Source organism: Balaenoptera musculus, chromosome 11 (assembly GCF_009873245.2).
Source record: "Balaenoptera musculus isolate JJ_BM4_2016_0621 chromosome 11, mBalMus1.pri.v3, whole genome shotgun sequence".
In the NCBI taxonomy this organism is placed as follows: Eukaryota; Metazoa; Chordata; class Mammalia; order Artiodactyla; family Balaenopteridae; genus Balaenoptera; species Balaenoptera musculus.
Genome location: NC_045795.1, coordinates 86,066,650 through 86,094,088, shown reverse-complemented (window position 1 = coordinate 86,094,088; position 27,439 = coordinate 86,066,650). Strand labels below are relative to the sequence as shown.

Here is a 27,439-nt window from a genome sequence, read left to right as displayed (position 1 = left end):
TATATACCAAGGGTTTTACCATTTGTGTATTTTAATTTCAGTTCTGCTCATACCTGGAGGTTTTTTATGAAGATTGTAGGAGGTGACGTATTTAGAGCACAAACCACAGCTCCTTGTACGTAGTCGTTAGACGGACGTTCACTCCCTTCCGTTGCACTGGCTGTGCTGCCCAGTCTCACTGCGCTTACACATGGAAGGCTTCCTGGTCTCTGTTTTTTTTTCCACTTCATTTGTTATTGTAGACATGAAGTTTCCAAAGTACAGAACAGAACCCCTCTCTCATCATACTTCCTGAAAAGCTTTATGTTTTTTTTTTTTTTTTTTTTTTTTTTTTAACTTTGGGTTTATTTATTTATTTATGGCTGTGTTGGGTCTTCGTTTCTGCGCAAGGGCTTTCTCTGGTTGTGGCAAGCGGGGGCCACTCTTCATCGCGGTGCGCGGGCCTCTCATTATGGCGGCCTCTCTTGTTGCGGAGCACAGGCTCCAGACGCGCAGGCTCAGTAATTGTGGCTCATGGGCCTAGTTGCTCCGCGGCATGTGGGATCTTCCCAGATCAGGGCTCGAACCCATGTCCCCTGCATTGGCAGGCAGATTCTCAACCACTGCGCCACCAGGGAAGCCCAGCTTTATGTTTTATACCTCTAAAAAATGAAAATCGTATACTTGTGGCTTGATGTCTCTTCTGTTTTATATGTAAATGAGACAGAATATTCCTGGTGAGAATGGGTTTGTGGCTTTTGATGAAATTGTTTAGTTCTTGATATACAGTAGGCACTTTTGTTTATTTACTATTGATGGGGGTTGAATGTAATCTCTTGTTAAAATCTGATCATTTGTGAGTTAGGCTAAAAAGGAATGACATTACTATTTCTGTTCCTCAAACAATGTAGTAAATTCTACTTCGTGAATGGAATGGAGAGTCTGGATTATTTTCTATTTATGTGGTATTATAGAAAACAACATAATGGGGTCTTAATTTTTTTTAAATGAAAGAAATGGTGGCAAACAGTTTTTTATTTTAACTTCATCCCTGTCTGGGTAGAGGATGTTAAACCTGCTTAGCATGTGGTTTATGATAGTAAGACGTATTTGAGTCTGCTAAGGAAAGTTAAAGGACCTATGTTTTAGTCCCACTTGTACCTCTGTTTAGATTTCGGATGCAGGCCAGTTATTTGACCACAAATAAGTTTCGTCTCCTCTTTGTAAAATAGGGATAAATTTGCTCACCTACTTTATAAGGCCATTTAGAAAATTTAAGGAGATGCTACATTGTGAAAGCTCTTTGACAAAAAGAATAGGATGCTAGAAAGACCTCTGCCCTTGAGAAATGTAAAATGCTCTCAAGACTCCTTAAAGGGAACAAAACTGGGAGTTACTTAAGAGCAAATATTGCTGATGAGATACTTCGTTCAGAACCTTATGTTTTTCTGCTGAGTTACGGTTTCTCTGTATTCTCTCTCCCTAATCACATTCCCAGGTCATCTCTGAGGTAGTAAGAATAGAGTCAGTTTTTTCTACAGCAGAAACTACAGCAAATGGATCTTAATTGTTTGGCCGAGAGTAGTTTGTGGTCAGTCTATTTTGGGATTACCCGTCTAAAGCTATAAGGGAATGAGAGAGAGAAAAAAAAAAAAAAAATATATATATATATATATATATGTATATATATATATTCTTTTTCAGATTTTTTTCCCTTATAGGTTATTACAAAATATTGAGTATAGTTCCCTGTGCTATACAGTAGGTCCTTGTTGGTTATCTATTATATATAGTAGTGTGTATATGTTAATCCCAAACTCCTAGTTTATTCCCCCACCCAAGACCTTTTTCTGCTAGTAAACCAGCCAGAGGAAACTGAGACCATTATTGCATAAATAAGAGCTTTGAGAACATCTATTTTAAAATGATGTGTTTAAGAAACCACTGTTTTCTCAAATAGTGAGAAAATGTTTTCTCACAAGTTTATAGTTTCTCTTGTGCTGCCTTTGGATGAGAAAATATCCATAAAGTTTTGCTGACTACTCATATTTTACTAGTATTTTTAGTCTCTTTCCACCACCACCCCTTTAAATGAAATAAAGCTTCATTTTTCTCTGATGATAAAAGTGATACGTATTCATTATGAAAGTACAATATAACAAAGAAAGTAAAACATCACCCATATTTCCAATACCCAGCTATCTTCTCTGAATTGAATAATTTAACCCTTTATTGGGGGAGAAGGTATAGTCCTTCATATTTTTTTTCCCACCAGCCATTTACACAGGGTTGGCTTGTGATTGTCTGTATTTTATACTGATACTGAGACGGAAATAAAAATATGTGTGCTGAAACAAATTCTCTGTCACCCCCCTCCCCATACAGACACGTGTGCGTGCGCTCTCTCTCTCTCTCTCTCTGTCTCTTTTCTGAAGTTGCTGCCAGCCACAGGGCGCCTTTGGAAAGCTGCCCTGGCCACTCCAAGTCAGGGCTTCACAGCAGGCTCCTGGTGACAGTGGCTGCCAGCAGCAACAATCCTAGAGTCTCCGGTCTTTAAATAGCTCTCCTAGCAGTGACCTTAGCAATGCTTTCAAAACAGAAAGAGAATCACTTTCACCCTGCTGTAGTGTGTCGTTTCTCATCCTCTTTTCTTCCTTCCCTTTGGTTGACTGACTTCACTACCCCAAGCTAACTTCACTTTTTAGTTTGTTCCAGTTTCTCTTGAGGGTCCAGTGGGCACAGGGCCGCTGTGGATGATCGTGCGAAGGACAGGCCTGGGCGGGGCCTGCACTGCTGTGGACGTTCATGTTCTGCGGGGCACGAGCTGCGCAGCCGTGTGGACGCCCTGAGTCTGGAGGCTGGTGGGGAGGGGGAGAATCCTCTTCTGGCTGTTGAATTCTCACTCCCACGGGAGCAGGGGCCTTGTCTGTATGTTTATTTCCAGGTCTCCAGCACCCAGAGCAGCATCTAGCCCAGAGCAGACCCTCACCCGCTGTTTGCTGAATGAGCAATTTGAAACTGAACACCAGGCACGGTGCTGGGGGTACAGTAAGCAAGAAGATAGACCAGATCTCTGCCCTCATGGAAGATTCTAGTGGAGAGACAGATAGTAATTGTATAAAGTGCAAATCAACAAGATAATTTCAGATACAAGTGAAGGAGAAGGGGGTGATGTGAGAGCCGGGGCGAGGTGGTGCTGTTTTGGCCAGGAGGCCCCGAGAAGGCCTCTTGGAGGAGGCGACATTTGCACTGAGTCCTGAATGACGAGAAGGGTGCTGTAAACGCAGAGACTCAGTGTTCCGGAAATGGCAAGAAGTCTGGTGTGTGGCTCCTGTGTATTTGAGCCGGAGGGGGAAGGTAGGAGATGAGGTTGAAGTACAAGACAACAGCTAGATTCTGCAGAGCTTTGAGCCATGGTAAGAGTCTGGGTTTTTTCTTGGTGCAGTTAGGGTTCTGAAATGCCTGGGGTTGCTTTGGTCCTGTTATCCTCTGAAATGTGAGCCTGTAAGATTATACCCCGTTGTTGACCTTGTATCTGGTCCAGGTGAAATGATGAAGCAGGACATTATAATCCTCCCCGGCTCCCCGATTTTTTTTTTCTTACTACTTGCAAGTGAGGAAGCTGAAGAGGAGGGAGAGTGTGTGCTCTCAATAGGAAGTCAGCCCCTGAGCCACCGGGAAGAGCAGTGGAGCAGGGAGTCAGAGAGAAAGAAACTGACGTTCTTGAATGATCACACGCCGTACTTAACGCCTTGCTCATACTACTTCATTTAACCCTTCTAACAGCCTATGGGAGACAGAATGCTGTCCCCCACCCCCACCCCTGATGTCCACGTACTGACCCCCACGTACTAATTACATGGCGAAAGGGACTGCGCACACGCGATGAGGCTGAGGATCTTGCGATGGGACGATTATCCTGGATTATCCAGGTGGGCCCTATCTAAGCACAGCGTCTTTACAAGAGGGAGGCAAGAGAGTCAAAGTGAAAACAGAGAAGCAAGCGCATGATGACGGAAGCCGAGGGAGAAGGAGCCTTGTGAGGGGGGGCTCCCAGGCCAGGAGTGAGGACAGCCGGCCTCTAAGGTGGAAAGGGCAGAAAAACACACGGTCCCGCGGAACGTCCGAAAAGGCACCAGCCCTGCCTTCGCCTTCGTTTTAGCACAGTGAGACTGACCTTGGACTTGTGACCTCTAGACCTGTACGTTTGTGTTGTGTTAAGCCACATTTGTGGCAGTTTGTTACGGCAGCAGGAGGAAAGTAGTCCCAGCCTTGTGACGGAGGCGTGTGTAGTTTGTTCACAGTGAGGATGCTGAGGCTCAGAGAGGCTGCACAATTAGACTGGACCTGGCTTTTAGATTCACTTTGTCTAACTCCAGAGTCACAGTTCTTCTGCCTCATCAGGCTGTGTTCAGACGTGTGTGTGTCGTGGTGGGCAGGAGGCAGGGAACTCCTTGGGGCTCGAAGGAGGAAACAAACCCGGGGACTGTAGGCTGCTGGGGAGAGGGACTTGGGGCCCCCCGGGCAGGAAGCGGCTCCGAGTGCTCGTCCAGCGGAGGGGAGTCCTCGGCTCCCGCAAGGCCCGCATCACCCCCCGCCTGGCTCTGTGGCTGAGGGGCCGATGCCGGGCAGGTGAGGAGGCAGAGAAGCGAGGAAGCGTCCAGGTGGTCCTGCTCAGGGGAGAGATGCTTCTGATGGGTGAAACCAGAGCTCTGAGAGCGTCTTCCCATGGAAGCCTTGCTGCACGCTTGTACACTTTGTGTTGTGAGTGCTCTATTTACAGTTTATTTTGCATTGAATAAACTTGCGGGCTGCCCCGAGAATCTCTGTTATTTATCATAGTATGTCTATAGGAAAATACATTCCGAGTCTTCCAAAAGTAAATTGTAAAAGCACTTTTGGAATGCAAACTTTTCTAAGTTTGGGGACAGCCAGTGATCTGATTTTTGCCCAGAATGTTTGTACTTAAAAAGTATTAAGATGTTCTGGATGTGACTTCCAAAAAGTTCCCTGGGCCTCTTCGTTGTACTAGAATGTGCTTGTATTAAATGTTGTTGATGTTACTTGAGCTCAGTGGATTGTGATGGGGTGAGAGATTTTTTTTTTAAGTGCAGAAATTACGATTGTGTGCGGAGTTCTGTATCCTAGTCTCCCTGGCCGATTCTGTGTAGCTGGTTTCATTGTAGTGATTTTGCTGTGCTATAGCTGTCAACTTTAAGCCTGGGTATTAGGCACTAACCTACCATTCAATTTACAAGTCTGTTCTAATGGTTTGCGTTCACAACTGTCTACCAAGTTATTTCCCTTGACTTCTTTTCAGCTCATAGTCTTCAAGCTGCTTCCGGTTTGCCTACTTATCCCTTGCGGTCGGTAGTAGGAATGGGCAGACTGAAGAAAGAAAAGAAGATAGAGCTTTAGGAGTATTTGCATTGTACAAAGTTTCTTTCCTTCATAATTCTGATCAAAAGAAAAAAGACCATGTGGTATTGTAGGTGGTTTTACTAATACACCTGTTTTCTGTAGGGTTGGGCTTAGGAAACATGCCATATAGCAGTATGTATTCATCCAGGTGAAGATGATTACAGTAAGGTTGAATATTACTTGGGATTGGATTTGTAAATTTTCAAATGGAAAGTCATATCTATCAAAATTGCCCTTAACAGTTCTCGTTAGGGGTGAGAAGGGACAAGGAAATAAGGACAGAGCCCAGAGTTGGCTTGGCCTTGGGGGGCTCGACTGGATAGCCTGCATTTCTGTTCAAGGCGAGTATTTACAGGGACACGGAAGTTAGCAAGTTTTGGTTTGCTGACTGTGGCACCCCTGGCAGCAGGAGCTCTGTCTTGGGTCTAGAAATTTATTTCAACTTGCCTTTCATAACTTTCAAATCTCTGGGAGTAAATGGGGGAATGAATGCAGAATTAAATGTTCCTGTTTGCTTGCAGAGGATTATTCTGTTTTTCATGTTAAACTTTTATAGCCTTAATCTGTGTTAACCAGTTTGTTTGTTTTAAGGATTAAATGAAATAATTGATGTGAAAGCTTCTAACAGGGCCTGGCAAGTAGTAGGTGTCTAACAAACATTTGCTGGATTCGAATCTCAATGTCACAGGTGGTATCACGGCTTACCGATCAATTAGATTCTTCCTGTGATTGGGCATTTTGTCCAAAATGAGATTTTTCACGGCTAAAATAGGAGATAGCAATTATTCTTTCTTTTCCGGGTGTTCTTAGGATGAATTGAGTGATGTTATCGATCTTAAGGATCCAGATTTCACCCCTGCAGCCGAACGAAGGCAGAAGCGCCTGGCTGCTGAGCTGGCTAAGTTTGATCCAGATCATTACCTGTGAGTATTGAGGGTTGTTTTTTTTTTTTTTTTTTGAGGATTGAATAATTTACTTGACGTTGAGTATTTAAAAATTTTTTGAGTATCTTTTTAACTGTTAGGTATGTGCTTTTTTTGGACTCTAGAATTTAGTGATGGCTCACAACCTTAGTTGACATTTGAATTAACCTACAACTGTTATACCTCTGTGATCTTTGTAAGATACTGTTTTTCATTACCTCATTCCAGCACCAGAGAAGTCTTTTGATGTACTTTGAGTTTTTTCCTCGCCAAACTTAAAAATAGAACATTGCATTCATGAGAATATGTACCATTCTTTTCAGAAGACTCTTTGTTGTGATTAATGGTATATATAATTGAAAACATGTTTCAATTTCTTTTAAGAATTTGAATCTACATGTCCCACGTTTCTTGGCTGATCCAGGGTTTTCCCAACACTTTCATCCACTGGCACCTGTAATCGAGGATCTGTTTCAAATTAACAAATAACTGTTCATTAGGGTAGGATATAAATAAAACCTATTTTTAAGTTTTGCTGTATTTCCCACCTGCATTAATTGTGTCTTGAGCCGTCATGTGTCTCTATCAGGCTTATATTTGTCTAAGGAACGAATATAATTAATGGGTAAGTAGATAATCACTTGCCTCGGAAAGATTGTGATGTCTCTCATCGGCCACGAGAGCAGCACTTCTTTCAAGGAAGTGGTTGTCCCCGGGCCTCTGTGGGTACTCGGTGGCTTTCCTAGGATGTGAGTCGTGTTTTGATGTAGACCTCAATTATTATTCTTCCCAAGCTCTGGGCCCACGATTTTTGAACTGTTATATATGCAGCTATCATCATCGTATTCCCTTATACTTGTATAGTGCTCTCAGCTTGTCAAGTGCTCTCGTGTGATTATTTAATTCAGTTTTCACAACAGCTGAGGAAAGGAGGTTAAGGGACTCATCCAAGGTCACACCACTACTAAGTGGCTCGGCCAGGACTTGAAGAGCCTTTCCCTTTGTCATTTTGTATTTCCTTTTCATATACACTATTTCAGTTTAACTGCTGCTGCTCTTGTGATTAACATTCTGTCTCCTGTGACACAGTGGGAGACTAATTGGAATGGCAGAAATATATCCTGTGATGTGCACATGGGCTGAGTGATGTGTAGTGATGAATGGGGGAACTCTTCGACGTCCCGAGGGAAGCTCAGTAAGAGCAGGGTGGGTTATATTTTGGAGGACATCTGGGAGATTCAACTCCATTTACATTGCCATTTCTAATTACCTTTATCTCTCCAATTGTGATTTTAAAGGTCCACTGAAGAATAATTTGAAGAAACGCATTTAAAATCATGCTGAATATTTAAAGCAGAAAAATTTCATTGTCAGCAAGTTTCCCGGGCAAGCATGAAAACAGATTGAGCTTTTACAAGACAGAAATTTCGAGTGGGAGGGAGCTTAATTAACAGAACTGCATATCTCTTCTCTTCTAAAACTCGAAGTATAGCGATATGGCCTGAGAGAATTAAGAAATTGGAATTTATACTTAGCAGTGGGATATTAGAAGCAGCCCTTATTTTTCTCCATCTTCTGGTTCTTTATCCAGAAAACCACATTTTCTTTAATAGTATGCATGAAATGTTCTTCGCATCTCTCCAGGAAGAGTTTTTTTTACACGAGTGGCTTAAATTTAGTCACGGGCAAGTTGGAGAATGGGTGTCTGGAGGTAAAGGTTCTTTGTTACTTTTCTGGTAGGAATAAGACTTTGGCTAATTGTCACTTTTGCGTTACTCATTATTTATATTAGCTGACTGACCACCCAAATGTATTATATTAAATGAAGTGCAAGCAAAATTCTTTTAAATTTTCAATTAAATTTTTTTAGCTCAGTGCTTTTTTTGTTGTTCTTAATGGTTAGTACAGTGGAAGAAAAAGTTTATTTTAAATTCTTATCTACCATGCAGACAATACATTGCATGTATTGTATTAAACATTTATATCAATATACGTAAATGGGTAATACATAATACATATATATGCCTGTGTAATACATAACATATAATATATTACATTAGCATAATATATGACATTTTCAAGTTGTTTGACTTGTCCTCACAAGTCATGATGTCTCTTCATGTTGTCGGATTTTTTAGGAGCTTAAGGAAAACTAATTTTAATTTCATCCTAAAGCAGAAAGGTAAATTGACTATATACAAAAATTTACACATTTCAAAGGCATATATAAATGACTTCAGATTATTATTGTTTTTAAAATCCTCTGTTGTAAAGTCTGGGTACCAGTGTGTGATTTTTTTTGCCCCCTATGTTTTGCAGCCCAGCAGAATGCTGGGCATATAGATGACCCATAAACAATTATTTTTTTTTACTATCCATTTCTTACCATTTATGATTCCTTTTGCGTATTATTTTTACAGTAAAATATGTTGAAGGCATCTTGAAACATTCCTTCATAGTCCTTTCCCTTTTGCTTATTATAGCTAAGTTTTCATATTTCTCTTGCTGAGAGTGGTGTTTTTTTTTCCTTCCCAGGCAAAGTGTTTTTTAATTGTTGGCATATTTTTTACTTCAACCAGTTCATAAAATCTCATTTATTTCCTTCTTTGGGAGAAAGTAAAAGAATTTAGTCAACATTCAAAATATCTTATGAGATAAGAAAAGGGACAAAAATGATCGTATAGCATTTGGGGTGCCTTTTCTTTGGAACAAGAGAAGGCCTTCTTTATTTATTTGTTTGTTTATTTTTTTATTGAGGTATAGTTGATTTACAATATTATATTTGTTTCAGGTGTACAACGTAGTGATTCAAAATTGTTATAGATTATACTCCATTTAAAGTTATTAAAAATATCGGTTATATTCCCTGTGCTGTACAGTATATCTTTGTAGCCTGTTTACTTCATACATAGTAGTTGGTACCTCCTAATCCGGGGTGTTAAGTAAAATTGTAATGTACAGTGCTGTACATTTGTTAAAGAAGATGATAGACTGATCCGGGTTCTGGATTTACTGAGGAAATCTCAAAATGACAAGTAGTAATTGGAAGGCTGAGAAGAGGATCATCTGCTTCCAAGGTGGCTCTTTATTCAAAACAGTAACCTTAGGAAAAAGCCCTGGGATAAACATGTCACTTATTCATCCCTTCACGTATGTACTTTTTTGTTCAACAAATATTTGTTTGAATGACTTCCGTGCCAGGCAGTGTTGCGGACAGCAAGGAGAGTGTGGTGAATACAAGGTAGCTGCCCTCATGCGGCTTACACTCTAGTGGGGAAGTGGATAGTATTTGGACTGTGATAAGTGCTATGAAGAAAAGCCAGGTTAAGGGTTTAGAGAGCGACTGGGCATCTCACTGACTCCTTTGTTTCAACATATTCAAAAATCGAACTCATCATGTTACCTGTAAAGTCTTCCTGAATTTTCTGCTTGGTGGAATGCCCTTTTTTTCATCTCAGTCACCCAGGTTAGATACCTGGGGTTCATCTTTGACTTCATTCTTATCCCACCCTTTCAATCAGTCCTGAAATTGTACCGTTTATCTCCTTGCTCTGTCCTTCACTCCATCTCTTCCTGGCCCTCGTCTGTGTCTGGCTTGTTGCCGCTGTCCCCTAACGCCCAGCTGGCATCTCTCATTCCAGCCTGCACTTCTGCAGATCCATCAACCATAAGACTACCAGCATGATGTCTTAGGTACTGAGAGTGAAAATCTGCTTAAACCCTTACTGGGTTCTCCTTTGCCTACAGCATAAGCTCCTAACTCCTTAGCATGTATAGAAAGTTCTCTGTGATCTGGACGCCACCTGCCTCTGTAGCATCTCTTTTGCCACCCCCTGCCCACGTTTCATACTATGGCGGTGACGGATGTTTGCATCTCCCCGCCTGTACTACACCGCTTCTCACACACTTTTTACTCCTGGTTTCCCTTTGCTGGCTATTTCCCCACCCCATCCCACTTTCCCTGAAAAACTTTGACTTACCCTTTAAGGCTGGGCTCAGTTGTCACCCCCGGCACCCTTCCTTCCAAGTTGGCATAGGAGCTGCTCGTGTGTTATAGCTCATCTTGTTTTTACTGCATGGTTTTGTAACACTCTGGGTTTGTGTCTGTGGTTCCCGTTAAATTGTGATGCCCTGAAGGGCAGGGGGTGAGTCTTACTGATCTTCGTCTGCCCGACCCCGCATATAGAGGGCCCTCAGTGAATGCTCGTTGAATTAATGGCATTTAAAAAGTTGAAAATAATTTATTCGGGAAAGTAGAACATCAGTTGACTTCAGATCTTGGGCATCATAAAGAATAAACCATCCCAATTTAGATGAGGGACTGTATTAGTGAGATTTTACTCAAAACACTTTGAAATTTTTTTGCGGGGCAGGGCATGAAGGTGGCAGAGATACTGTTCTACAGAAGCAATTTTCCCCATTATTTTTCTCCTGGGGAGAAAACAGCGTCTTTTCAGATGGGCTCTTCTTCTTCTACCCTTGACTTAAATGTCCTTGGTACTCCAGCTTTCGACGCCCTTTCCTCTCACTGTGCCACTTCTTTCTCCCTGGGCGTTCTGTCCTCTTCTTTGGCCTCAGTAACTGTCTGAATGCTCAGGACTCCTAGGTGTCTCTCTTGAGCATCAGATTTGCATGTCTGACCGCCTGTTGGACAGGTCTCTGTTTGTATGTCCTGCAAGGACACAAACAGCCCATCCCAAAGCAGAAGCCATTCCCTGTCCAGTCGTGTCTGCTAACATCCCATGTTAGCAGAGGGCACTGCGGTCCACCGAATTGTCGAGGCCAGAGTCCTGGGCAGCAGCCTGATCCTGACGGGAAGTGATATTGAGAATTACTATTTCAAGATAATTGCTGCTCAGTTTTGTCCAATATGTGCCTTATGTCCTCAGTCATAAAAATGGAATGTTTGTATTAGTTAATAGCTTGGGTTTCAGACTGAGACTTCAGTGGATCCAAATTGTGGCCACACTTCTTACTGGTTCTTTGACCTTAACCATGATATACAATTTTTCCGACCCTCAGTTTCCACTCATTTAAAAGGGGAGTATTAATAGCACCCCTTGCCTATGGGGGTCGTGTGAGGATTCCAGGAAATAATTGATGAAGAGCACTTAGTGCAGTGCTTGGCACGTCCAAAGAACTCAGTAAGTTATCTGTGATCGTTCTAATTTTAAAAATATTTCAGGGACTTCCCTGGTGGCACAGTGGTTAAGAATCCGCCTGCCAATGCAGGGGACACAGGTTTGAGCCCTGGTCCAGGAAAATCCCACATGCCGCGGAGCAGCTAAGCCCGTGCGCCACAACTGCTGAGCCTGCGCTCTAGAGCCCGCGAGTCACAACTACTGAAGCCCGTGTGCCTAGAGCCCGTGCTCCACAACAAGAGAAGCCACTGCAGTGAGAAGCCCACGCACCGCAACAGAGTAGGCCCTGCTCGCCACAACTAGAGAAAGCCTGTGCGCAGCAACGAAGACCCAACGCAGCCAAAAATAAATAAAATAAATAAATTAAAAAAAAATTTCAATATCTCAGTTGAAAGAAAAAATATTTAAGGTCACAAAACTGTGAGCTAGGAAATCCAATTTACCAAAACAGCCAGTGTCTTGAGGTTCTAATTACCTGAAATATAAATGAATTTTCCACCATGAGTTACACTTTTTGTCATTCTTTTCCCAAGAATATCAGTTTCCGACTTTGAGTGCAAGACCGTATAGTTTCTGAATAACTGTCCTCCAAGAGTATATTTTGAATGTAGCGGTTATTTTTCTAGTTAAAACTGAGAAAGTAAAGTGCGGGAAAATTAATTTTCTGTTCTCTACAAAGGTTGCTTTTATCTTTTGCAATAGTTTTAAATTAAGGAACTATTAAGATTAGCATAGCTAAATAAAATAGATTGCATCATGGAAGGAAACATGAGTGCACATGCTAAAAAATAAGGGGTGTGTGTGTGTGTGTGTGTGTGACATCTGTGGATATGTAGTATCCAAATCTTCTCATGTGTTTATTTATTTTTTGTTGGTAGAGTTAAAAGATGCTTTCCTTTAACTATAACCTTACAAAAATCTGTGATATTTGCAAACCTCGCACAAGCCCTAGGCTTCAGTCCATTGTGTGTTCAGATTCACTTCATCCCACATGGCTGTGGTACAGGGCATGGGACTTCAGAAGGGGACTGGTCTTCTCTGTACTTTCTGTCTAGAGAGATCACAGATGTCAAATATCCCTTTAGTCCAGTGCTTACTTTTAATTTATGACCATTAGTAACCACAACGAAAGTAATAGCAGTGCTCAGTCTTTCCTTGAAATGTACTTTTAGTCTATATTTCTAGTGCAGATGTGATGAGTTAAGGTAAAATTTTAAAAAGTGAACACCAGCCTAATTCTGTGTAATAAGCCCCTTCATATTTTTTTTTTTTCCAGAGCTGACTTTTTTGAAGATGAGGCAGTTAAACAGGTTTTGGAGTATAGTCCTTGGTGGATTGATCTGTATTCAAAAATGATGGCTTCTTTGGGAAAGAGTCAGGAACAAGAAAATCTTGCTGCGTTAGGTAAGAAACTCAAAATTAGGTCATTTGTTTACTGCCTTTCCTAAGCACACAATTATAATTGCCTCATAGAGTGAAGGTATTATTTTGATTTGCTAATTTTGGAAATGGATCTTCATCCCAGACTGGGAAATGCCACTCAATAATTACATTTATTTGTCTTGGAAAATTCTTTTGGAATATGTTTTACTTTTGAATCATTGGGGTTTTTAAAAATTTTTTTAAATTTTTAGTATTTTTATCAAATTTAGGGACACTAACAGGATATTTGTAGTTGTTGAATAATCTGCTTGAGAGATCTGACTATTCCTCTGTGGCAAGGGCATTTGAGTATTAGAAATGGTGAAAAGAGACCCAGTTTTCAATCCCTTTGTCTGTTGAATGAATCTGATAAGTTCTTCCTAGTTTTTTCACATGTGGTTTCATGTGGAAGCAGAACTAATTATCTTCCTTTCTGTACCTTACAGAGAGCAGGTGAGCCAGTTTTTACCAGTGAAGGCTGAGCTGGGGGGTTTTATGAGCCACAAGAGACTGCTGTGCCATATTTAATATTAAACCAAATGTTATACACAGAGTCATTTCTTAGATGGGCATTTTATTAACACCTTCTCTAAGTGGGAGGTTGGTGTGTTAAGTCTGTAAATTAGAATTAAAACGATTTCAAATAGGTCAAGAATAATAGGTCAGTGTTTTCTGTTACACTGATTAAGCTTTTAATTATATATTAAAAATACTACACCTAGACTTGTGGTGTGGTGGTATATAGAAATGCTGAATTTGTATATACACATCAGTATTTGTATATACAAATCACTTTGTAGTATATACAAATGCTGAATTTTAACGTTGTATACTTGAAAATTATATAATAAAAAGTATATGTATTAAAATTTTAAAAGTATTCTATGCAGTATTTGAGAATGAACAATTTTACCCCCCCCCCCAAATTTAGTGTTTAAATGAAAGGAATACACACACACACACAAACACACACACAAATACATTAAATGGAATATAGAATTTCCCCACTCCAAATTCCTCTTCTTGAAAGTAATCACTATAAACAATTTGGGGTATTTTTAATGCATATCCTGACATCTAAATATTTGCTTTAAGAAATGTATACACATAGATTCATATACACTGTCTTCTCACTGCTTTCTCCAGTCTGTAGTGTATGTTGTACGTCTTCCATCAGCACTTACAGTCCTACCTGAGGCTTTTAATGCCTGCCTAGTGTTCTGTTGTATATTTGTGTCACGATTAGTGGCCATGTGGTCTGTTTACCACTGGTGGGCATTCGGGTTGTTTACAGGGTTCTGCAGTGGTCTTCTTTGACCACTCATTCTGAAGTAGCTGTTGCAGCACAATATTTTGATCCTCTGCATAGCAATGCAATAGCCTGCTATTTGCTCTATTTCTAGAGCCTAGAAAGAACCTGTTATGTAATAGGTACTCAATAAATATTTGTAGAATAAATAAATATTGCAGTAAATATTTTTGTAATTAGGTTTCATTAGAGTTTAGGTGATCTCTACCAGGTTGAAAAATTGCCACTGTAATTTTTTGGAATGGACTCTATATTGCACAATGGAAACTCATTTATAAATAATGACTCTTGTTTACATTGTTTTTGACAAATCCTTTGTTTTATATTTGATTTGAGTTTAATAATCTTTCAGAGACCTCCCATATCATGTAGGCAAATTTTCAGGTACGAGATTGTTAACACAATTTAGATAGTTAACTGTATATGCCATATGGATCTGCTCAGAAAGTTTGCTCAAACTTAAATCATCAGTGCTCTCTAGTGAATCATTTTCCCCAGTTTGGGTTCAGTATTTTACTGAAATGGTCTGGGGAGGAATTGGTGGTTGTGTAGTTAAATTTTCTGTCCACAAGGGTGCGCTAGTTGCCCTAAAAATCAAGAGACGGGCATTACCTTTGATTTAACTTTTAACTTGCTCTGCTTTGATCAGTTGCAGCTTGTTCTAGGTCCTGTTTTCTGTGTCAGCCGTGCTTTGAGTTAGTTCTCTATGTGTAATTTTAACAGAAGGTTAAGCCAGTCGATGCCTTTAACCATTGGCCTTCCTGACCCTTTATCTGACCTGTGGCATATGTCCAGACTGGTGCTTCAGGCACACTCATATTCTGCTAGCTATTATGGTGATTCATTCTAAGAATCACCTTTAAAAACAGCAAGGGCATGTGATAAAGGTAGAACAACTTGCATTCTGTGTTGTACAGAAAGTACCTCTTGTAAATGTGCCAAGTATCAGGTTATGCATAGAAGGTAAATATGGGTTTCTGGGTTTAATGCCTTGCTCCTCCACAGGCTGGCTGTGTGACTTTGCAACCTCTCTGGGTTGCTGTGGAAATCCTGTACCTACCTCATAGAGTTGTCATGAGGATTGAACTAGACAATATACTTAAAATCCTTAGCATACAAAAAAAAAAAAAAAACAAAAAAAAAAAAACAAAAAAAAAAAAACAACAAAAAAAAAAAAAACCTTAGCATACTGTAAGTGTTGGAAATTGTCATCATAGAGTAAATCAGTGGCAGGAGAGCCAGGAATTGACTGGCTTCCTTTTGAAATCATAATTTTTATACATTTACACAGCTTTAAGGGGAACTTCATTAACATGATTCCTCTTTCAGTTTCTTTCTCTTGTTCAAATATTTGAGACACCCAGAATTGGAGGCATGAATTGAAGTGTGTCGAACCAGGCTCGAATAGGAGAAAAAAGAAATAAACCAAAAAATAAACCTTAAAGTTCTCAGCTCACTCAAGCCGCGTGATGCTGCTGTAGTTTTTCCCTCCCTCCTCTTCCTCTTTTTTCTTCTTTGCCTCCCAGGCCTTCCTCTCTGTCACTGCAGTGGCACGTTGCCAGGCATATATAATGGTGCAGGTGAGGGGTGCACCTTTGGTTCCTCCTCATAAAATATTAAGCTGGATTGTCTTGATTTCCAGATAAGCCTTAGGTGGTGAACTTTGCCCCCCGTCTTTGCCTTGCCAAAGACAAGGTTATGACTCTTGTCGTTTTCATCGTCGCCCTGAGTTACAACACGGAGACTTTCATTGCCATCTTCAATTTTGTAATGATCTGGATCTTCCTCCCCAAAGGCTTGTAAATGGAAGTGTTAAATGCTGTACTCCCACTGAGCTCTGGTTTCACGAGGATGGACTTCCCGCATTTCCCATGTTGTCTCTCAGTGGTTAATCTCAGCCCAAGAATCTTGGCACACGATTGCTTGTTATGACACCACATAACATTTATAGTCAATGAACTTCCTACCAGGGACATCCTGTTTGGCACCGGTGTTTGCAGAGCTGTCAGCATCAGCCCTGAAAGCTGCAGCACTGTGGAGCTGCCCATGTGGGCCAAGGGTTTGAATGCAGCACATTTTCTTCTGATTCCCTTGATCTGTTTCCAGAAAGTGGACAACGTAATGCATTTGCATTCCTCTGAGAGGAGCCAGCTCATGGATGATTTAATTGTTGACCCATGGAAGACAGGGATGTTTGGGAGGGGAATTAGGCAGAAGAGAAGACTTAAAAGTAACAAAACGAGGTGATGTTCGAAGTGAAGTGACAAGGTCACTTTCCACTTTGATGGGAGCCCCTGGGTAGTCCTCAAATGTTTTGATGGGGCTTTTCATGTTGGGAGTTGGTCCTGGGCCCTTTGCTTCAGTGTTAGGGCACCAGTTTCTTCCCCAAATGAACTGAGCTTTAAGCTGGCTTTTGTTTGACTGTAGATTATGTATAGAGGTATAATTAACTGAAATGTTGTGAACTATCAATATATAGCAAAGTTGCTTTGTTGTGTAGCTAAGTCATACGAATGCTTGACAAATGTTACTTGTGGTGGCAATCATCCAAGTATTGCTGGCACCGTGTCTGTAGTTATTTCTAGCGTTGCTGCTTGGTTAGACCTGACTGTGTGCAAACCTCCCCAAGATCCCCTTTGGGTGATATTATTTACAGCTCTAATAAAAAAGGCTTGGGGGAGCTCAGACTTTTGGTTTCTCTAGTGATTTCCCAGGCTGTTGTTATTGTTATTTATGATCTCTGGTTTCTTTGAATTTCAGAATTTAAATACTTCTGTGTATTATTAATGAAGTACTTAGGCCAAAATGGAACTCAAAACCACTCAGAAAAAGGTGGTGGTGTTTTATTTTTTTTAATTTTAAAATTTTATTTTATTTATATATATATATATTTTTAATTTTACTTATTTTTTTTTGGCTGCGTTGAGTCTTCGTTGCTGCACGCGGGCTTTCTCTAGTTGCGGCGAGCGGGGGCTACTCTTTGTTGTGGTGTGCAGGCTTCTCATTGCAGTGGCTTCTCTTGTTGTGGAGCCCAGGCTCTAGGCGTGTGGGCTTAGTTGCTCCGCGGCATGTGGGACCTTCCCGGACCAGGGATCGAACCCGTGTCCCCTACATTGGCAGGTGGATTCTTAACCACTGCACCACCAGGGTGGTCCCAGTGGTGGTGTTTTAAAGGAAAGTTAGGGGCGCCCAGCATACAAGAATTCAGAAGAGTACATTCAAGTCGGCCTTCCTTTTGTGTACGGTTGTGGGAAGTGACCCGTGAGATGTGGAAGCACTTACCTGTGGGTCATGTAACATCAGAACCCACAGTTCCCAGGTCATCCTTTACAAATCATTGAACAGGTGTGATGACCAAAGAGTAAGGAGTAAACATGTGGATGAGTTGATGTGTCGTTCAGCGGTTCTGGGCACGCTTACCGTGTGATTCAGACTTCCATGGAAGCAGAAGTCTTTATTAACCAACTAGGATCTAAAGGCTTTTTCTCTAGTGAGATACTATGGTCACGGACACCTGGCACTTTCTTATTAGCTAAACTAATGAACGTCTCCAAAACTGTACCTAAGGGAATACCGTCTCAGCCCTTCTAGGGGTCTTCAAATACTTTGTGAAATAATACGTTCTTCATGTAGTGAAGAAATGTTCCTTCTTACAGTTTCCTTACATCAGACCACTTTAAGTGAACCGAGAGCTTCTCTTTAAATTGAGAAATCTTCATACGAGCCCCGTAATGGGACACTCAACACCCAGTTGATCTGTCACATGAATTTCTTTTTTGAATGTCAATCTTTAAAGAATGCTTCACTTGACACTCGCCTGCATTAGGTTTAAAAATGTACACATTTCTTTATATTGCTGGCCAGCAAATTAAATAAATACATTCTCATAGTTATTTGTTGTTTATGTAAGCAATGCTTGTAGAAATATTTAAAACTTTTTTTTAAACATAGGGTTTTTAACATGGTTGAAAAAAATACATATTTTATGTCAAAACCTTGTTGGTTTTTTTTTTTTTTTGGCACTAAGTGTATTTTAGTGAGTAAAGGAATATTGTTTCTCATAATTTCTAGTAAGTGTATTTAAGATTTTTTTCCCCCAGAGGACAGGCTGCTAAAAAGTGCTGGAAGGGAGCCTTACAGCAAAAAGAAGCCATGTTAAACTTAAGGCTCCTAAGAGAGTATAAAAGTGAGTTTGGAAAATGATAGGTGAAAAGGGACCATTATGTGGGAGTAATCAATCATATTCTTTTCCTTCTGGCTTTTGCCCAGTTGTGGTGAACAGAAGGGCAATCTTTTGTTGAGCAGAGACAGAAAGGGACTGGGACTTGACTAGGTATCAAGAGAGTGCTTTGGGAATATTAAAAAAGGCAGTTTAATAATTTTGGGTCTCTGAGAAGGTGTCAGAGACACGTGTCTTTTTTTAACCCTTCTAAAAAGAGGCTTCCTGAGTTAGAGCTGGGCTCATGCCCACTTGGCTAGCGGCCGAGTTTCCTTTCCTTCCTTGCGCCTGGGTGTGGTCATGAGACTAAGTCTTCGAGGATGGGAAGTGAGTGGCCGTGCTTGCTGTGTGCACTTTCCGGATCAAGTCTTTAGAAAGAAGGTGTTTGTCCTCCTCTTCTGCTTTCCCATTGGCTGGAAAATTTTAAAACCTGGAACAGCATCTTGGACCATAACTGGAAGTCATATGGTGGAGACTCTGGTGCCCACCCATCCTGGGTCATTCACTCCGATTAGTAGCATGAGAGAAAAACTTCTGTCTTACTGAAACCACCGTATTTTGGGTCTGTCTGATACAGCAGTTTAGCCTGTCCTGACCTGCATGTAATGGACAGTTCTAAAACCTGGAGAAAAAGGCTTCAGAGTTCTTTTGGCAGTGCTCTGATATGCACTGGTACTAGAAGCCGAATGCTCCTCGTGACTGGGTTGAGCAGCTTTTCAAGTGAATTTGAAAGTGGTTGTCTGATAGGACATGGAGGGAAAATTAAGGATTACTTTGCCAGGGAAGAGATCGATAACGCTCTGATTTAGTGGTGACAATATATCTAGATGCTTAAGTTTCTTTAAAAATTGTTGTAAGAAAGTAGTAGGCTGTATTTTACTCATACTAACTAGGAACTCAGCCCATCTAATGTGATTAGCTGTTACTCTCTCTGTAAATCTTGCTCTAAGACAAGACATATTTTACTTCCTACGTATAATAATGAGGAACTGATAATGCTCATGTTTTGTTAACTTGAGAAGATATATATTTTATGATAACTTACGTAAATTGTAGACATTAAAGGCAACTTGGAAGGAACTACAGTCTTAGACTTGCTTGCCTTCCCAATATAGACATAAAGGTGTTTTTTTTTAATCATTAGCATTTATTAAATATCTTAGTTTTTTGGTCTGGGTAGCCAACATTTGGTAAGGTGACTGATACATAAAAAGAAATAGCTTCTCACTCTTCTGTCAGTAATTTATTGGGAATGGGGAAAAATATTATATTTGCAGGTGACAAAACCCAAAAGTGCTTGGAAGTAGTTTTTAGCAAGAAAAGCAGCAGATTTATTTGATAAAATCAGTGGTTCAATACCGTGGAAAAGATGGATTACTGAACAGACTGTGCTGGCACAATTAACTCGTCATCTGAAATTAACGAAAACCTTAAAACTTGAAAAAATAACTTTCAGATGGATTAAAGACTTAAATTTTCTTTTATTTTATTGATTTATTTTTAATAGATCTTTATTGGAGTATAATTGCTTCACAATACTTTGTTAGTTTCTGTTGTACACCAAAGTGAATCAGCCGTATGCATACATATGTCCCCATATCTCCTCCCTCTTGAGCCTCCCTCCCACCCTCCCTATCCCACCCCTCTAGGTCATCCTAAGCACCGAGCTGATCTCCCTGTGCTGTGCTGCTGCTTCCCGCTAGCTAACTATTTTACATTCGGTAGTGTATATATGTCGATGCTACTCTCACTTCGCCCCAGCTTCCCCCTCCTACCCTGTGTCCTCAAGTCCATTCTGTATGTCTACGTCTTTATTCCTGCCCTGCAACTAGGTTCATCAGTACCATTTTTTTTTTTTTTTTAGATTCCATATGTATGCGTTAGCATACGGTGTTTGTTTTTCTCTTTCTGACTTACTTCACTCTGTATGACAGACTCTAGGTCCATCCACCTCACTACAAATAACTCAGTTTCGTTTTAAAGACTTAAATTTAAAAGAGAAAACAAGTGAATCTTAAAAGCTGAGAGACTCCATGTACAATTCAGGGATTGGGGAAACCTTATCAAAGGCTATAAATTCATAGTCTGGTGAAAAAAAAAAAAGATAGATATACTGGACTACACACAAACATAAATAATTCAATGGCAGAAGATCCCCTAAACAAAGTCAGTAGAGATGCCGTAGATTTGGAGAGATGACTGGGGTTCATATCCATAATAGACGACTTCTTAAATATTTGACAAGCCATCCAGAAAAAACTGGGCAAGACATTTCTCATGGGTAATTTACAAGAGAGCAAATCCAAATTGCCAACAAACCTATGAAATAATGTTCAAAGTTTAGCAGTTAGAGAAATACTAACTGAAGTAACAATGATATGTCACTGTATTAGTTTCCTCTTGCTGCATGACACGTTACCACAAATCAGAAACACAGTTCTAATTTGACTCAGTTTCCACGTGTCAGGAGTCAGGCATGGCTTAGCTGGGTCCTCTGCTCAGGGTCTTGGAAGGATATAAACAACTGTTGCCATCTTTTCATTTTCTTTTTTTCAAAAATAGGTGTTGGCAACCATGATCCTTTTTGGAGTTCAGGGTCCTTTTCCAGGCTCACATGATGGTGGGCAGAATTTGATTCCTGCGGCTGTAGAACTGAGGGCCCCCATGTTCTTGCCGACTTTCAGCCGGGGTCACTCTCAGATCTTAGAGGAACCCACAGCTCCCTGCCATGTGGCCCCCTCACAACATGGCATCTTAGTTCTTTAAAATCAGCAGGCGAGTCTCTGGCTCCAGTCTGCTGATAATGTAGCATAATCATAGTAATTATAACACCGTTGGCATATTTTTTAAAATAGAAGCAAGTTGCAGGTCCTGCCCACACTCAAATGATGTGACTCATTGGGGGTCATTTTAGAATTTTTCTTACCACAGTCACTTCACATCCGTTAAACTGGAAATGATTTTGATTTTTTTTATTTCTTTTGATTTTTATTTATTTGGCTGCATCAGGTCTTAGTTGTGGCATGCAGGATCTTCATTGAGGCACGTGGGATCTTTTGTTGTGGCGCGTGGTCTCTTCGTTGCAGCACATGGACTTCTCTCTAGCTGTGGTACGCGGGCTCCAGAGCACATGGGCTCGGTAGTTTGCAGCACGCAGGCTCTCTGGTTGAGGCGCGCGAGCTCAGTAGTTGTGGCCCGCGAGCTTAGTTGCCCCGCGGCATGAGGGATCTTAGTTCCCCGACCAGGGATTGAACCCGCATCCCCTGCATTGGAAGGCGGATTCTTTTTTTTTTTTTTTAAATTAATTAATTAATTAATTTATTATTATTATTTTTAATGCTATTCTTGTCTGCTTACATTCTTTTTATGTATGTATGTATGGCTTTGTTGGGTCTTCGTTTCTGTGCGAGGGCTTTCTCTAGTTGTGGCAAGCGGGGGCCACTCTTCATCGCGGTGCGCAGGCCTCTCACTGTCGCGGCCTCTCTTGTTGCGGAGCACAGGCTCCAGACGCGCAGGCTCAGTAATTGTGGCTCACGGGCCGAGTCGCTCCGCGGCATGTGGGATCCTCCCAGACCAGGGCTCGAACCCGCGTCCCCTGCACCGGCAGGCAGACTCTCAACCACTGCGCCACCAGGGAAGCCCTGGAAGGCGGATTCTTAACCACCGGACCACCAGGGAAGTCCCCTGGAAATGATTTTTAAAAAAGCATTTATTGCTGGGAGCGGGCAAGAGATATGTGTAGGGAAGGGAACCTCTATCCATGACTATTAGAAGGAGAGTTGTAGCCCTTAAATAAAGTATCTCTTAAAAACAGATAAACTTTTTGACCCAGTAAATCTACTCTTGGGAATATGTTTTATGGAAATAAAGCCTCCAGTATCCAGTGACATATGATATAACATTTACTGCAGCATTATTAGCAGTGGCATAAAGCTGGGAGCAGAGTGAGTGCCCATCAGTAGGGGGAGTGGTTGGATAGAGCATGCTACACCATGGAGTATTCTGCTCCTTTACAAAATTAGCTAAGTACCAAGTGACTTGGGGGGGATTTCCTAGCGGTATTGTTGAGTGAGATAGGCTAGATGGAAAAAAAAAAAATCGAATTCTCTGCGTGTGGGGGAAGGTATCAACTCGCTTGTATACACATTTGTGTGTCTGGTTGTAAAGAAAAATAGGAAGTGATATATACTAGATTTTTTTAACATGGGAGAGGCGGTTGATAAGGATGGAAAGAGAGTGCCAAGCAAAGGGAGAAGAGGAAACTTCCTCTTCCCACAAGTCTGATATGTGCGGTATGGTCACATTTGCATGTTTATGTAATAAAACTTTGTTTCTCTGTGTAAATAATATTAAAAAAATACTATGCCCTTAAAATTGACTAATACGTGGGCATATTTCCGTTTCTTTGTATAGAACTTTCACAGTAGATAATGAATATTTACAGAGTGTTTCATTTAGCTATTATATGTTTTCTGTTGTCAAAATGTAATTATCTGAAAGTCAATAACTCTGTCATTTAGATGTCTTGAGTAGAGAACAGTGTAGCGGGAAAAGATCAGTGGCTGGGGGGGTGGGTTCGGAAATAAGGAATAGATATTGTTTAGACATTTTTTTCTTTTTTTTAGCCCTACTAGGATTTAAGCAAATACATAGCTCTTAATAAAACTGTGACATCTAGTTAAAAAGTTGTTTCTATGTCCAGAGTTAAATAACTTTTTATTGCAGCTTCTGTAATCCAAGTTACAGTTTTGACGAATCTTGTGCAATGGGGGTTTTACAGCACGTAATGGAGCTAATTTTTAAATGCATTTTATTCTAGTGTCTTTTTCTGAAGAAGAGAAATATCAGCTGCGAAAATTTGTCAATAAATCTTACCTGCTGGACAAGAGAGCCTGTCGTCAAGTGTACTACAGTTTGATTGATATCCTTCTGGCATATTGCTATGAAATTCGTGTCACCGAAGGAGAGAAGCATGTAAGTGCACGTGTGTCTGTGCAGGTTGCCATAGACTGTTGTATGGAGTAAACTGTATTAATGTCATGAGTGAGACCAGTCGTGATTAGTTACTTAGTGACGCTCTGGGCGGAGGTGCACAGGTGTGTTGGTGATGGGTACCAATAATGTTTTTATTTGGTCTTTTTTTCTTCTCTCTTGGCTTCAGTCTCTGCCAAATAGCAGAGTATGGAAGTAAAGCTGAGGGTAGAGAAAAGGGATATCCTGAGCTCTCATCTCTTTTAGGAGATGAACTGACCAAATGAGAGGGCTGTTGCTACATGACACTTGACATTGGCAAGGGGTAAACTTTACTATACCCATTTCTAGTCTTTCTCTGAGCTGTCCGTTAATAGATGTAAGGTATAGTATTTTATAAAGAAAGGAATGTGAGCATTTATCTGCAGGTGTTCCTCAGTTTAAATAGTGTGTGTACTTCTGACAAATTGTATGTAAATCAGATTTTTAAAACCTGGATTGTATCTTTTTGGTATTCGGTGAAATCCTATTATAAAAGTAAATCCTTTTGTAAAGTATGTTGTTTCTTAAATGATCTTTTTAAAAAAATATAGACTGTATTGTATCTCTTCTTAAACCACACTTGATTTTGTAAATGAAGAGCTAAACTTCTTTCTCACCTATGTCACTGATTGCATACATTTAAAACAAGGCTGGAAAACAAAACAAAACAAAACAAAACAAAAAAAACTTTCCAGTTAATATGTCCCTGCATCTGTTTATAGTAGTCTTTGCTCAAGGGATTATTTTTGAGCTGTGCATATGCTTCCCTGTTTTTCATTTATTTATTTTATTAAACAATTTTTTTTTAATTGGAGTAAAAGTTGATTTACAGTATTTCAGGTTTACAGCATAGTGATTCAGTATTTTTATACATTTTACTCCATTTAAAGTTATAAAATATTGGCTATATTTCCCTGTGCTGTACACTATCTTTTTGTATTTATTTTATACATAGTAGTTTGTACCTGTTAATCTCCTACCCCATCATGCCCCTCCCCCTCCCTCTTTTTAAATTACACAAATAATTCATATCATTGTGAAGAAAAATACACACAGGAAGAAAATAGTTAAAATTTCCTGTCATCTCAGCCATCGGAGGTAGCCACCCTTACGAGGTGGTGTTTCTCTCCTAGGCTTCTTTAGTTGTGTACGTGTATTTACATTGGGTTATAATGTATATACTATTATTTAACCTGCTTTTCTCACTCACCATCATAGCATGAGCATAGTGTTAGGATAAGGATTTGATATGGGCCAAACATTTTGCTGCTGGGATTCTGAAAATTTCAAAGGTGACTTTTGAGATTTGCATTTGTCTCCAAAATGAATATTAATGAGTGTAACGAAGGCATACTATAACTGAAAATGGGTTTTGTTTCCGCTCATCTTTTTAGAATACGATAATCAGCGAAAATGTTTTCGTTGACAAAAAAGTGCTTCATACTGCTTGAGAAGATGAGTGAGGGTGTTTAGTTATGCTCGATATAACTTCACATTTTTGATTTGATTCTTGGATTCACGTATTTGAAATCATGAAGTCTTGCAACTTCAGGATCTTCTCTAGAATGCACTTATTCTCACAGGCCTTCTCTGAAAGGCCAAATTCTTGAGCAGCTTTCTAAGTGCCAGAAAGAGCACTTCAACATTATCTTTGAGTCTTTTGGTAGATGATTTATAGAATATTTGGGAGGCAGGTAACCTAGTTGAGAAGGACAGAAATTGAGCATGCATCGCTTTGCTTTAGTTTCAAAGCCCTTGCTTATGTGCTCTTGTGTTCTGGTACTCTTATCAGTGCAACAGCTTTACTTTATAAATTTCCAAGGAAAGTAGACGGAAACTTGCCTTTGATCTCCTTGACATCAGTAAAGCCATTATTTTCCTGCAGTCATAGATGCTTCTTAGGTTTTACATATGTCAATACTATTTATGTACTAGTTGAATAAGTGGATATATTTGCTTTAGTTTTAGATGACTTTACCTCTAATGTGACACTATCCTTTTCTTCAAAACAAATAAAGGTTGAATCCGCATGGAATATCAGAAAACTGAGTCCAACACTCTGCTGGTTTGAGGTATGATTGTCAGTTGCAGTTATTTAGATTTTGTTTGTTCAGAGTTATTTTTTTGTTGTTATTAGCTCATTTGGGGTAATTCAAGCAATTCCTTGACTTTTTAAAAGTGGTAGCTTTATTGTACAAAGTTTTTTTCCATCTTTTTAATAAAACTGATTTTATTTGTTACTTTTACTCTAATCATAGTACACTAATAAGGCCAGGTGTAGGGTGTCTTGGAAGTTTGGAGAAGGAATGGGTATACTGTCCGTTGCGGGAAGATGTTGGGTTGAGTTTGAGGCGTGTATGTAAGTCGGCATATATTGGGGCTGAGAGCTCAAAGATGGGCAGAAAACCTAGGTGATACTACTATTAAGTGTCACTTACCACCAGGGGCTGTGCTAATAAGCCTTTTATGTATATTACTTCACCTATTCCTTTCTGTTGAAGTCTGTGAGATAGAATTATTGGTATTTTACAGATGAAGAAACTTAGATCATATACCTTAAATAACTTATCCTAGGTCCTACAGTTAGTATGTTTAGATCTGATAACTCTTATAGTATAGTAATAATTGCTTTTATATCTATTTTGTAGAAAATAGTTGTGTAGGGCTCACCAAATATAGAAAAGAATGGTATCTTTAAATTTAGTAGTTTTGGGACTTCCCTGGTGTTTCAGTGGGTAAGACTCCGTGCTCCCAATGCAGGGGGCCTGGGTTCAATCCCTGGTCGGGGAACTAGATCCTTCATGCATGCTGCAACTAAGAGTTTGCATGCCGCAACTAAGAAGTCCGCATGCCGCAGCTAAGAGTCTGCATGCTGCAACTAAGACCCGGTGCAGCCAAAATAAATAAATAAATATTTTAAAAAATTAAATAAATAAATTTACTAGTTTTGAGCACACTGTTGTCCATCAGATCAGAAGCTTTAAAACAGTGTTTATTTAAACAGTTGATCATTGCATCATCTATTAAGGCAACTAGTTTTGTTTCTGTTTTTTTTCCAGTTTGGATCCTAGACATTGTACATTTTAAGTTGGAAGATCAAAGTTGTTTCATGGCATCACTTTATTCAAATAATAGATAACATGTAAACAGGAACTGAAACACTTAACTTCAGCAAAGAATCTTGCTATTCATGAATGTCCATGAACCAACAGCTTGACCAGTGTCCTCTGCTGGGAGCCTGATGGAGAGTCAGAATCCCATTCCAGACCCTCTGAGTTAGAATCTTTAGCAAGATCTCCAGGAGTTCATATGCATATTTAAGATGGAGAAGTGCTGTTCTCCGGACTTCCCTTGAGTTCTACATATTTCCATAATCAGCATATAATGGAGAAACTGGCTTTTGTAATAATTGCATTGATTATTCCAATATTGAAAACAAAGTAGTTGGTGACTAGATAATTTCATAGTCTAGTTATAAAAGTCTGCATGAAGAGATTCACCTATTTATGATTTTATTTTGACATTTTTATTGTTTTTGAGATAACTTAGAATTGCCAGACATGTAACTAGCTCTGTCAAACTTTTATAAGTGTTTAGTTTTTTGCCAGAAGTTTTTAGAAATTCATCATTCCTTTTTAGATATAAAGTATCCTCTGTTGGGTACTCAGTATTCATAATCAGATCACTCATTTGTTAAGGATGAATATACATGGAAATGATGTATACTCCCTTACTTTTAATTTTTTAATTTTTATATATGGGTTACATTTTTAATACATTTAAAATCAAAACCCAATTAAAAAACAATTTTGTAGAAAATTGCCTTTGTTTAGTGTTTCTGATAAGTTTTGCATTGTTAATGGTATCATTACCATTAACCAGTACCATCCAGGATAAAGCCCTTTTTCCAGAAATGAGTAGTTTTCTCTTTGAAAAGTGAAAGCAAATTACTGAAGTAAATACCATGTATTACTCATGCCCAAAGCAAAAAAACCCAAAAAACAAAAAATCA

At 39.8% G+C, this 27,439-nt stretch overlaps 1 protein-coding gene across 1 annotated transcript in view; it reads left to right on the top strand.

Annotated features, from left to right (window-relative positions):
* SHQ1 (SHQ1, H/ACA ribonucleoprotein assembly factor) overlaps positions 1–27,439 on the top strand; it is a 90,195-nt gene that overhangs the window by 7,583 nt on the left and 55,173 nt on the right. The window contains 4 exon segments of the mRNA XM_036870720.1: positions 6,211–6,323; positions 12,741–12,868; positions 23,234–23,388; positions 25,446–25,499. Coding sequence (XP_036726615.1) covers positions 6,211–6,323; positions 12,741–12,868; positions 23,234–23,388; positions 25,446–25,499 — 450 coding nt within the window.